The sequence below is a fragment of the Lutra lutra genome, chromosome 9 (assembly GCF_902655055.1).
Source record: "Lutra lutra chromosome 9, mLutLut1.2, whole genome shotgun sequence".
Lineage (NCBI taxonomy): Eukaryota > Metazoa > Chordata > Mammalia > Carnivora > Mustelidae > Lutra > Lutra lutra.
Window position 1 is genome coordinate 20,009,561 of NC_062286.1, and position 13,784 is coordinate 20,023,344.

At 37.5% G+C, this 13,784-nt stretch overlaps 1 protein-coding gene across 10 annotated transcripts in view; it reads right to left on the reverse strand.

The window, feature by feature from the left end:
• Nucleotides 1-13,784, reverse strand: part of DTNB (dystrobrevin beta) — a 238,112-nt gene that overhangs the window by 109,277 nt on the left and 115,051 nt on the right. For all 10 annotated transcript variants that reach the window (XR_007130044.1, XM_047745316.1, XM_047745315.1 and 7 more), the window contains one exon: nucleotides 5,129-5,253. Coding sequence is in view for 9 of the 10 variants with exons in the window: in XM_047745316.1 (XP_047601272.1) it covers nucleotides 5,129-5,253 (125 nt within the window). In the remaining variant the exon portion in view is untranslated. The remainder of the gene's footprint in view (nucleotides 1-5,128; nucleotides 5,254-13,784) is intronic.

Here is a 13,784-nt window from a genome sequence, read left to right on the forward strand (position 1 = left end):
GGCAGCTGGGTAGGAAGAATGGGTAAGTAAAATCTGCAGAGTGCCACTTGACATAAATTTTTTAAAAGAACGTACAAAATGCTACCTAGTTTTCAAGAATATGTCCTGGTAAAAAGATATACAATGAATATATTAGAATGATTATCCCTGAGGAAAGGGTGACCGGGGTGGGGTATGCAAATAAAGGGGAATTTTTAAAAATATAAATAGCATAAAATAAGATAGTAGAAAAAAGTCCAATTATCACAGTAGTAATACTTTTATAACTGCAATAATGAAAGCCAATTTTACTTATAATGACTAATTACAATAATAACAATATTATAGTAATACATTTAAATGGACCAAACTCACCAGTTAAGGCAGGTTGTCAGACTAGATTTTTAAAATCCACTTACAATTTACAAGAAGCATCCTGAACACTTAAGGACACAGAAAAGTTAAAAGTTTAAGGATGGGGAAAGTTACACTAGGCACATACAAGCAAAAGACACTAAAAGATGTTTAGCAAATAAAACAGATTTGAGAACAAACAGAATTATTAGGAATAAAGATAGTCACTAGATAAGAACAAATTTTCAATTTCTTAGTGAAATATGTGTAGTTTTGAAGATATGAACAACAGGATTAACGAACTTGACCTAATGGACATACATTCACTCACTAGGAACTCTAAACCAAACAAGCACAGAATTAACATTATTTTTCAGGCCTACTAGGAACATAATAAAAACTGGATCACATATTACACATAATAAGCATGTCAAAACAAATTTGAAAGAATTGAATAGTCCGGACCACTTATTAGACCAAAATAAAATTAAACTAAAAATTAATAACAAAAAGGCAACTAAACAATCCTTATATGTTTGGAAATTAAGAAAGTATTCTGCTTGGGTGCCTGGCTGGCTTAGCTCATAGAGTGTGCAACGCTTGACCTTAGGGTTTTGAGTGTGAGCTCCATGCTGGGTGCAGAGATTGCTTTAAAAAAAAGAAAAGAAAATTAAAAAAAAAAAAAAGAAAAGAAAAAAGAAAGTAAAGTATTTTTTAAAAAAATATTTTATTTATTTATTTATTTGAGAGAGAGAGAGATCACAAGTAGGCAGAAAGAGAGAGAGCAGGAAGCAGGCTCCCTGATGAGCAGAGAGCCCGATACGGGGCTCAATCCCAGGACCCTGAGATCATGACCTGAGCCGAAGGCAGAGGCTTAACCCACTGAGCCACCCAGGTGCCCCAAAAGTATAGTATTTTTAAAGAAGAATTCTTATCACAACTTTGAAAATATTTAGAACAATACAAAATTACATAAGAAAAATTGGGCACATTCATAATCTTAAAATGCTTATATTGCGGGGCGGGGGGTACCTGGAATGAGTAACTTAACCATATCTTTGAAGAAGTTAGAAAGAGGGATGCCTGGGTGGCTCAGCTGGTTGAACAATTGCCTTTAGCTTGGGTCATGATCCTAGGGATTAAGTCCCGCATAGGGCTCCCTGCTGAGCGGGGAGTCCGCTTCTCCCTTTCCCTCTGCCTCTGCCATTCCCCCCGTGCCTGTGCTTTCTTACTCTCTGTCGAATAAATAAAATCTTAAAAAAAAAAAAAAAAGAAGTTAGAAAGAGAGTAGCAAGATAAACCCAAAGAAACTGTAACAAAAGGAATAATAAAGATAAGGTTGGAAACAAATAATATTCAAAAATACAATGCATACAGTAAGAGAATCATCAAAACCAAAAGTTGGTCCTCTAGAAGTCCAATAGAAGGGACAAACCTATGGCAAGATGTGTTCAAGGAAAAACCAAAGAGAGAGAAAAACCATAAATATATGAAAGAGGAATTTAAAAGAGACATTAGTACACACACCACAGACACATGTTATGAACTTTGTGCCAATAACTTTGAAAATTCAAATGAAACTCACACATTCCTATAAATAAAAAATGTTCTAAAGTGACTCAAAAAGAAATAAGAATTAGGTCTTATAATTGTTTTATTTTTTTTTATTTTTATTTATTTTTTTTTTTAAGATTTTTATTTATTTATTTGACAGAGAGAGAACACAAGTAGGCAGAGAGCAGGCAGAGAGAGAGGAAGGGAAGCAGGCTCCCTGCCGAGCAGAGAGCCCGAATTGGGGCTCAATCCCAGGACCCCGGGATCATGACCTGAGCCGAAGGCAGAGGCTTAAACCACTGAGCCACCCAGGCGCCCCTTATAATTGTTTTAAAAATAGAATTCACAGTTCAGAATTTTCCCACAAAGGAGCCTTTTGGCAGAGATAACGTCATTGGTGAATTTCACCAAAAGTTGAAGGAGCAAATAATTCCAATTTTAAATAAGCTGTTTCAAAAAACATAAAAAGAGAATGCTCTTCAACTTTTTAAGACAGCAAACTGGGCAAACTTTGCCCTAAAAAGAAAATAAAACAGGAAATTACAGGACAATTTAACTTTTAAACATAGACAAAATCTAGGCAAAACATTAGCAAATGAAACCTAGCAGTGTATTACAAGGAGAGTCAACTTATGTTTATTCTAGGAATGTATGGCTGTTTAAAAAAAATTCATATAATTCACTATATTAATAGAATAAAGAAACTCTCATGATCATTTCAAGGCAGAAAAGTCTTTGATAAAATTCCACATCCATTCATGACCCAAAAAAAAGCACTCTTAGCAAACGAGGCATACAAGGGAAGCTCTTTTTATCTGATAAACAGTTTCTACAAAACCTACATCAAATAACACACTAAATGAATGCTGAAAGCTGTCTCTCGGGATTAGCAACAACAAGAGATTGCCTACTGAACTACTTTTGTTCAATATTGCACTGGAGGTTCAGCCAGTGCAAGAAGACCAAAAGGGAAAAAATAAAGTATGATTAATATTTAAAACTACAAGGAGTGGGAGGGAAAAAAACAAAACAATCATTATTCACAGGTGATATAATTATTTATAGGAAATCCAAAAAAATCTGAGTAAAAATTACTAGAATTAATGAGTACATCAGGTAAGATAACCAGATAGTGGATTAAGATACAGAAACAATTTGCATTTCCACATACCAGCAATACACTGCTGAGAAACATAATTCCATGAAAACACCATTTGCATGACTGCATACATTTGCCAAAACTCATTGAATTGTACACTTAAAGTGGGTGCATTTAAAAAAAAAAAGTGGGTGCATTTAATCACATGTAAATTATATCTCAAAAAAACTGTAGAAAAAAAAAGGCACATGTGCAACATCAACAAATGTACAGAAGAACCTTTAAAAGTACAGAAGAATTAATCTAACGTATATACCTTTCTGGTGAAAATTGTAAAGCTTTACTGAAAAGCACAAAATGACATTTAAATAAATGGAAAGACAGCACATTCATGACACGGAAGACGTCAATTCTCCCCAATTTGATCTCTAGATCCAATGAATCTCTGATCAAGATCCAAACAAAATTTTGTGAGGGACTCAATAAGCCGATTCTAAAATTTATATGGAAGAGCAAAGGGCAAAGAATAGACAAGACCCTCCTAAAAATATTATTTAACCCCTTATAGTCACTAAGATAGTATGATGTTGGCATAAGGACAGGCCGTTGGGCCACAGGAAGAGGAGAGCCCAGAACCAGACCACGCACTTAGGACGCTTCATTTATGACATCCACGGCGTGTTAGGTCGACGGGGGGGGGGGGGGGGGGGGGGGGGGGGGGGGGGGCGGGGGGGAGCGGGGGGAGGCGGGGAACGACAGATCATCCAATAGATGGCTCTGAAACAAGTTACTATGCAAACGCAGAGAGATCTCATTGGTCAGAAACCTAGACAAAGCATAAGGAAGCGTGGGAGGATGTGCTGTACTTTATTATATGTTTTGCTGTATTATTAAATTTCGAATTTATATGTATATACTATTTTAATAAAAGTCTTTCAAATTATTGAATGAGAAAGAAAAGAAAAGATCAAGAACCCTAAGTGTTTTAGAGGGAGGTCAAAGAAAACAGATGTCTACTCCAATAGAAAAACCTGTCAACACCCAATAAAGACTAATTATGGTCAAAAACCTACTGATGGGGCGCCTGGGTGGCTCAGTGGGTTAAAGCCTCTGCCTTCGGCTCAGGTCATGATCCCAGAGTCCTGGGATCGAGCCCCGCATCGGGCTCTCTGCTCAGTGGGGAGCCTGCTTCCTTGCTTCTCTCTCTCTGCCTGCCTCTCTGCCTACTTGTGATCTGTCAAATAAATAAATAAATAAAATCTTAAAAAAAAAAAAAAAAAACCACAAAAACAAACCTACTGACTTTGGGGCACCTGGGTGGCTAAGTTGGTCAAGCATCTGACTCTTGATTTAAGCTCCGGTCATGATTTCAGGGTTGTGAGCTCGAGCCCTGTGTCAGGCTCCTTGCTGGGTGTGGAGCCTGCTTAAGATTCTCTCTCTCCTCTGCCCTTGCCCCCTCTCTAAAAACAAAACAAAACCACTACTGACTTTATCCAGGAGGACACATAACATCACCATTTAATTCAGAGTAAAGAATCTTAGTTTAGAGGCTGAATCTTAACACTTCCTTATTTCTCCTTCTCCTTACTCTTCCTCTTTCTCTACTTCTCTTTTTGGTTCCTGTCTGAATTTCTTTCATTTAGCATGAATATTCAAAGAAAGTAAAAATAAAACACTAGTTTTATTTATAGAATACAATCTTATGTTTCCTAATTTTCTCTCAATACAAAGAAGCATAAGAAGTTGATTTTCAATTCCATGTTGCCCAAACTAATTATAAAAATAACTATGGGCATTACTGCTGCAGTGAAGAAAGGATCTCTACCACTGATTATGGAAGAACACACAAACAAAAAAAGGCAACCTTGCTAAAAGCAGTTCAATAATTACTCTTCAATATATTAATTAATGCTTCTGTTTGAGATCATTAATTACTTAGGCTCTGGGCTCAGCAGCTAAGCTTCCATGTAAATATTTATGGTGACTTAAAGAAATGAAATCTTGAGGTCCTGAGTTCCCCAAAAGTAAAGTAAAAACCAGAAGGTTCAATGTTCATGTTACGTGAAGTTGCTTTTATCCGAAAGGATTCAGCAAGGTCTCCATTTCAGTATAACCCATGTCCATCCCTAGGTGTATACTTACACTATATTTGCAAGGTCAAGTGGTTTCTCTGGTTGCTCAGGAAAAACAGGATGCGGGGGTTCTCTGGTGGGCACGCACCCCAAAGATTTACTAATTGCATGGCTCAGCTTCTTTGCAGGGGATTTCTGTGTCAAAGTAGAAAATAAGGAAATAAATTAAATCTTCAAAAGAATGGAAAAGAATTTCAAAAGAACTTGGTGACAAGAACTTCAGAAAATATCTTTTGAAATAGAACCTAAGATGCATTATAATCAACATTATTTGGACCTAGAGAAAGAAACCTACTGTTGTTCCAAGGTCACTTGTGTTCCTTCATTTCTATGCTTACTCCCTCCTTTCTACTATGCACTCTTAAGTTAATGTTAACTTCCCTTGTGAACATCTCTCTGTACCCTTTGCATGAACTCTCTCTTTTGATGCTTTTGGATCATTTTTGGTAAGATGTTATAGTTAATTTCCCAATCAGAGTCAGAAATTTTTGCTGGACTAAAATATTAAAAGGCTAAGATAATGCTGAGAGCTCATGGCTTTTGAATGTTAGCAAATTAGCTGACTAAGTCACATCCCAAAACGTGCCTATTAAGAGAATATTCCCAAAATAAACGTGAGGCAGAACATTTGGTGCTAAGGGTCTGGCTATGTGTACAGACACAGACGAGTGCCCTCACACCCACAGGCAGTCAGCCTCAGACGCGTGACTATAAATTCGCGAAGGTACAAGAATAAGCTGGCATACTAATACATTTCTCTGTAAGGTAGAACAATATACAGCAAATCCAAAGACTAGTGAGATCAGATTTAACAGTAAATATGCCCAAAAGTAAACAATATGCTACAATTAAGTTATTCAGAATACTTACATCAGAAACCCATATATAAAGGAGGCTCATCATACCCTGATACGATCGCCCACCCAATTCCCTTTAAATAACAGGGTTGTTGAGATTTCCTTGGAAGGATATTAACTGCAAAAAGGTGTAAATATTTCATTCTACTCACTCTGCAGCGTACTGCCATATGTCCCACTCTAACTGAAAAACAGAACTTGTTTGCCGTTGTGTGTCATATCAGTACTGCATCTCCACTGAACTTTTTTTTTTTTTTAAAGATTTTATTTATTTGTCAGAGAGAGAGGAGAGCAAGCGAGCACAGGCAGACAGAATGGCAGTCAGAGGCAGAGGGAGAAGCAGGCTCCCCGCCAAGCAAGGAGCCCGATGTGGGACTCGATCCCAGGACGCTGGGATCATGACCTGAGCCGAAGGCAGCTGCTTAACCAACTGAGCCACCCAGGCGTCCCTCCACTGAACTTTTATATGCTGCTCGCATGTGTTAAACACACAAAATAAGCAAACTGTCTTTGCCTTTAAGACTATGTAGAGAAGGGCACCCGGGTGGCTCGGATGGTTAAGCCGCTGCCTTCAGCTCAGGTCATGATCTCCAGGTCCTGGGATTGAGCCCCACGTCGGGTTCCTTGCTCAGTGGGGAGCCTGCTTCTCCCTCTGCCTCTGCCTCTGCCTCTCCCTGTGCTTGTGCTCTAACAAATAAATAAAATCTTTAAGGGGGGGGGAAAGACTAGGTAGAGAAAGACAGGGCACCGGGGTGGCCCAGTCAGTTAAGTATCTGGCTCTTGATTTTGGCTCGGGTCATGGCCTCAGGGTCATAGGATTGAGCCCCATGTTGAGCTCTGCACTCAGCATGGAGTCTGAGCACTGAGCACTGAGCATTCTTCTTCTCCCTCTCCTCCCCCCTGCTCTCTCTGGCTCACTCTTCCTAAAATATATCTTAAAAGAAAAAGAAAAAAAAGACTATGTAGGGAAAGTTAATACCTTTTTAATATACAGACTGAATAATATCAATTTCTTCAGAAACTTCATATTTTGGCTCCAAATCACCTATCACTAACCCCTTCAACACATTAAATTCTGGGCAAAATCTAAATGAAGCCTAATTTCCTAAAAGTCATATAAGGCAGAAACTCTAAACATTCCCTCTAAGTGGTTTCCATATCCTCCTTTTACCAGATGACGGGCTAAAATGTGACTTGATCCTTCTGTTTTCTACACTGCCTCAGACCGTGTGTCACTTTTCCTCCTAACACCTCTCAAAGGCTGATAATCCCTTACAGAATAAGATCTAAATGCGCACCATCACAGTCCTTATAAAAGCCTTCATATCTGGCTCCCACCTCTTCTCACACCAGCATCAATGATGAGACGTCATTTGGCCCAAAGGCCATGTTCCTGTGGTCTCTGTACCTTGGCATAGGCCTTTCTGACGTTGCCCTCTGCTGGTCTATTTTTCTGCAAGTTTCCTGCTCCGTTCTCAAGACTACTTTGAAGCCTTGCCCTGGGCAGGCTTTCCTCCTGGCTCCGTAAGTCAGAGACCACATTTCCAGCTACCCGTTTACTATGGACGTTTCCACAATTGCGCTTTCCACACTATGGTGCACTTTTTACGTGCCTATCTCTGTGAAACTGGTGGTCCTGAAAGGCAGGGTCTAGGTCTCATTCATCTTTATAGTCCAGACCCTGTCCTATAACAAAATATGTTATTTGAACAATTTGCCTAGATGAATTTTCTAGATTGCTTCTTCCTGACCAAACCACGTATGCTTATTTTCTGAGTTACAACACAAGTAGGAGACAGAGGACATCAGAGAATACCTTGATTCACTGTTATAACTAAACACTACATCTGTAGTCCGGATATTAATTTCATATTTTGCTGTGTCTGAGAACAGCTGGGCCATCAGTTCACGCAGTCTATGCGAGATGGATTATCAGAGAGACTTGACTTGATTGCATCCTGAGCAAAAACAACCATGAAACCGCAGGTTTCATATGTATATTTATAATAAAATTATAAATTAAATTAATCACATGACTATTAAAATAAATAATGTTTCCCTTCGTATCACCTTATAATCTCTAGCAGTATGCTTGTAATGCTTTTGAAAATGCTGCTTTAAAGTCAAGGTTTAAGATCAGATCCAACTTTGAGTCTCAAAAATATACACAGAAAGGTAAAATTAGTACATCAAAGTCAATTCCAAAGAATTAGAACATATCAAGAGCTTTGAGATGCACAGAAAGGGAAAAAACTGAGAATAAATATATACAGGAATTAGAATATTAACTGGGCTAGGACCAGACCAAAAAGGATATATTAATCTGAAAATTTTACAGACAATGCATTCAACTAGGTTGTCTAAATATGTAAATAAATGACTTCCTTAAAACGATAAGAAAGAGTAAGTTATGATACGGACCTGAAGTGAATTTTGCTATCTCATTAGTTTAGGAGGCTAAGATTAACAAAATCTGTGAGCATGAACCCGAAAACTGCCAGAAGCTCCAAGCTAGACACATGGCCTCTCTGACTCCTGGGACCCTAGGACAATGCCCAGGACTTGGCAGTCAGTCACTAAATATTTACAGAAGTGAGGAAGGAAGAAAAGCGGCCCGGGTGCAGGGACGGGTGCCTTCCACAGACCTCGTTTAAGCCACTCTGCCAGAGACACCACTTAACGTCTCTGTACCTTTCCCATCACTTGAACTCACAAACTAATAAATACATGAAGAAGCCTTAACCTGAAAAAGGAAAACTCCTCCCAACAGACTCTTAGGTGATGATTTTCAAAATCTGTGCATCTCCAATAATCCACATTACCTAATTTGAAAACATGTCCTACTATCTCTTAAAAATACTACAGGTTATAATATTTAAAAACTGTATCAGAATGTATAAAATGTGTATGTACAGTTTAAAAAGTTATAAAACAAATATCCACCTATCCACGATTCTGCCTGAGAAAGAGAAACACAGCAGTCACTCAAGCTTGCTGGGGGATCTTACGCTAACAGCCACCTCCCCCACCACACCTGCTCCTCTCCTGGTAACCTAGACCCTGGATTTTGTATTAATCACGTCTTTGATTTTACCATTTCAGCAATTATGTACAAGTAATACATGATTTATTTAACACATGTTTAAAATCTATATAGACTTAGGTATATTTTTCTGCAACTTGATGCTTTCACTTAAAATTACGTTACGGATCATCCGTATTGATTCATGTAACTGTAAGTCCTACATTTTTTCATCAACGGATTGTATTTCGCTGCTTAATTACATCATAATTTATATATCCACTCCATAGCTGATGGACATTTGGGTTGTTTCCATCTTTTCACTCTCACTATGTGGCTATAAACTTTCTTGTCCACGTCTCCTGGTGGACATGTGTAAGAGTTTCATCAGAGTGGAATTACCCGATCGTGAGTTATGCACATTCAATTTTACTGGGCACTGCCAACTTGTTTTTACAAAGTGGTTACACTAATTTCCACTCCGTCAGCTGTGTGAGAGGCTTCCTAAATCTCCGCATTCTGGCTAACCCTTACTATTGTCAGATATTTTAACATTTGCCAATCTAGCGGGTGATAAATGGCAATGTGGTTTTAATTTGCAATGCCCTGATCACCAGAAAGACTGAGCATCGTTTTGAGTGTTTACGAGCCATTTGGGTTTCTCCTGTGACATGCCTTTTCCTGTCTAGTCCTGTCTTTGGTGTAATGTTTCAACAGGTTGCCTGCCTCTTATTGATTTGTAAGAGTTCTTTTTTTTTTTCTTAAAGATTTTATTCATTCATTTGAGAGAATGAGAGAGCACAAGCTGGGGGCAGGGCAGAGGGAAAGGGAGAAGCAGATTTCCCACAGAGCAGGGAGCGCCATAGGGTGGCTGGATCCTAGGACCCGGAGATCATGACCTGAGCCGAAGGCAGACACTTAACTGACTGAGCCACCCAGGCACCCTGTAAGAGCTCTTTATATTTTTTGTATTGTAACCCTACGGAAGTTATGTCTCACAAATAACTCCTACTTTAAGGCTTGTTTTTGACGACCTGATATCTTTACCATAACTGCAGTCCTGATTTATTAATCTTTTCCTTTATATTTTGTGCTTTTTATATCGTAAGAAATATTCCTTCCCTGAGGTCATAAAGATATTGTCCCACATTGTCTTCTAAAGTTTTATAGTTTTTCTCCTTTGTACTTAATTTGATTCTACTTAGAACTGACTTTTTGGTAAGTATGAGGAAAGAATACAATTTTATTCTTTTTTTTTTTTTTAAAGATTTTATTTATTTATTTATTTGACAGAGAGAGGTCACAAGCAGGCAGAGAGGCAGGCAGAGAGAGAGGAGGAAGCAGGCTCCCTGCTGAGCAGAGAGCCCGATGCGGGGCTCCATCCCAGGACCCTGAGATCATGACCTGAGCCGAAGGCAGCGGCTTAACCCACTGAGCCACCCAGGCGCCCCAAATCCAATTTTATTCTTTAGAGATAATCAATTGCCACAGGTCCATTTAATAAATAGTTCATTTGTTTTCTACTCAGTATTCCATTTCTATCTCCATACAGTGTAACGTGGATTTAACTGTAGCTTCCTCATATCTTCTCAAGTACTACCTTACAATTTTCTTTAGGAGTGTATTCATTATTTCTGACCCTTTGAATTTCCACTTGTTATTTTTTTTTAAGATTTTATTTATTTATTTGATTGAAAGAGTGAGAGAGCACAAGCAGGGGGAGCAGTAGAGGGAGAGCGAGAAGAAGGCTCCCCGCTGAACAGGGAGCCCAATGTGGGGCTTGATCCCAGGACCTGAGGATCATAACCTGAGGTGAAGGTTAGATAACCTCATGTAAGTAGAATCATACAGTATTTGCCTTTCTGTGGCTGGCTTCTATTACTGAGAATAATGTCCTCAAGGTTCATCCATGTTGGAGCATGTTTCAGAATTTCTTTTCTTTGTCAAGGCTGAGTAATATTCCATTGTATACCATATGGAATCATTTTGTTTATCCATTCATCCATCAATAGACACTTGAGTTGCTTTCAAGTTTCAGCTACTGTAAATAATGTTATTATGAACATAGGTGTATAAGTGTCTCAAGGCTGTATTTTCAATTCTTTTGGTATATAACCAGAAGTAGAATTATTAGTAATTCTATCTTTAATTTTTTAAGAAACCTCCATGCTGTTTCCCATAGTGGCTGCACAATTTTACAGCCCACCAAAGATGGGTTCTAATTTCTCTACATACTCACCAACACTTTTTCTTTTTTTAAATAGTAACAATCTTAATAGTTGTGAAGAATATCCCATTGTGGCTTTGATTTGCATTTCCCTACTTAGTGATGTCACTTATCTTTTCATATGTTTGTTAGCTATTTTTATATCACCTTTGGAGAAATGTTCATTCAAGTCCCTAACCCATTTTTCAATTAAGTTACTTGTTTTTTTGTTGTTGAGTTATAATTCTTTCTATATTCTGGATATGAACCTTTCTATATTCTGGATATCGAATCAGATATACGATATGCAAATATTTTCTCCCATTCCATCATCTGCCTCTTCACTATGTTCTGTTTGTGCCCTTTGATGCAGAGAAATTTTTTTTTAAAGATTTTATTTATTTGACAGAGATCACAAGTAGGCAGAGAGGCAGGCAGAGAGAGAGAGGAAGAGAAGCAGGCTCCCCGCTGAGCAGAGAGCCCGAAGCGGGGCTTGATCCCAGGACCCTGAGATCATGACCTGAGCCGAAGGCAGAGGCTTTAACCCACTGAGCCACCCAGGCGTCCCGACGCAGAGAAATTTATAACTCTACTGATTTATCAGAAGATTCTTTCAGACTTCCTACATTAACAGTCATCTTCAAATAATGACAATTTTGTTTCCTTTCAATTCAAACATCTTTTCCGTATTTATTATGCTGCTTAGGACTACCAATGAAATGCTAAATGGAAGTGGTGACAGCCAAGTTTCTTTGTTTAATTTATAATCTTAAATAATTTCAACAGTAAATATAATAGATACTATCAGTTTTTATAAATATATTAGGTTGCTAAGGTTTTTTGTTTGAAGAGTTTTTTTTGGCCTATTTGTGTGCATACTTAAGTTACTGATGGATATTGGGTTTTATTAAATCTTTTATGTAAGTCTTTTGAAATGATTATATGGACTTAATCAATCTATGAATTTGGTTAAGTTATAATAATTTATCTTTAATTGCTGGAATAAAACCAGTGTGGTCCTGATGTATTATCTTTCGTATATACTGCTAGATTCAGTTTCATATTACTTTCTTTAGGTTTTCATTCCTGTTCATGAAAACAGCTTATAATTTTCCTTTCTTGCTGTCCTCATAAGGTTTTGGTATGAAGGTTATGCTAGCCTCAAAATGAAACTGGAATGCTCATTATTTTTTCTGGAATCTGGGAAGTTTGACATAATACTAGAATTAATCTTTTCTTTGAATGCTTGTTGAAACTCATATCAAGGGACGCCTGGGTGGCTCAGTGGGTTAAGCCGCTGCCTTCAGCTCAGGTCATGATCCCAGAGTCCTGGGATCGAGTCCCGTGTCAAGCTCCTTGCTCAGTAGGGAGCCTGCTTCTCTCTCTGCCTCTGCCTGACACTTATGTGTGCCTGCTTATGTGTGCTCTCTGACAAATAAAATAAACAATTTAAAATAATTAAAATCTTTAAAAAAAAAGAGAGAGAGACTCATTTTAAGTCATTCGGGCCTGATTGATTACTTTATAAAGCTTTTATGCTACTAATTCAATTCTTTAATGATTATACTATTTGGGTTTTTTATTATATCTTGAGCCAGCTTTGGTAAGTAAGGTTGTTCTAGGAATTTGTTCATTATCAACTCAACGTTCAATAACCAATCTACCGGTTTTCTTCTTGTCATCTTTCTGTTAATTGATTCCTAAGCCAAATGCATTACAGTCACAGACTATAGTCTATATAATACTAATTCTCTTTTGAGGCTTCCTTAATGTGATCAATTTTTTGTGTGCGTTTGGAAAGAATGTGTAATCATTAATTATTGGGTACTTTCAAATTTTCTATAGTCTTTTTTTTGTCTAATGATTCTAACAGTTGCTGAGAGAAGTGTGTTAAGATTACCATTTTAATAATGTATTTTTCAACTTCTTATTGTGCCCTATTAATATTATTTATGTATTTTATAGCTACATTAGTGAATGTGTATTATTTCTGTGGAATTGTTAACTGCATCTTTTTATCTCTGGCAAACTATATCTGGTAAAAAAAATTTTTTATTGTGACCAAATACACAAAGTGTAAAATGTACCATTTTAGCTTCTCTGGTAAAGATTTTTGCTCTGAAATCTATTTTCTGAGATTAATAGACTTTCAATAAATTTCTTTCATTGGTACTTTGCCTGTATGTCCTTTTTATCCTTAACGTTCAACCTTTTTGTATCTTTTTTTCCCACTGTCTCTTATAAACAGCATAAAGTCCAATCTTTTAAAATATCCATTTGACAACTACTGCTTTTTATCTGGAAAATTTAGTTAATTTACTATTACTATTATACTTTTATTTATTTCGTAGCTTATTATATCATTTTTTCATTATTTATTTCCTTACTTTCCCTATATCTTTATCTTTTCTTACTTTTTTTTTTTTTTAAGATTTTATTTATTTATTTGACAGAGAGAGATCACAAGTAGGCAGAGAGGCAGGCAGAGAGAGAGAGAGGAGCAGAGAGCCCGATGCAGGGCTCGATCCCAGGACCCTGGGATCATGACCTGAGCCGAAGGCAGAGGCTTTAACCCACTGAG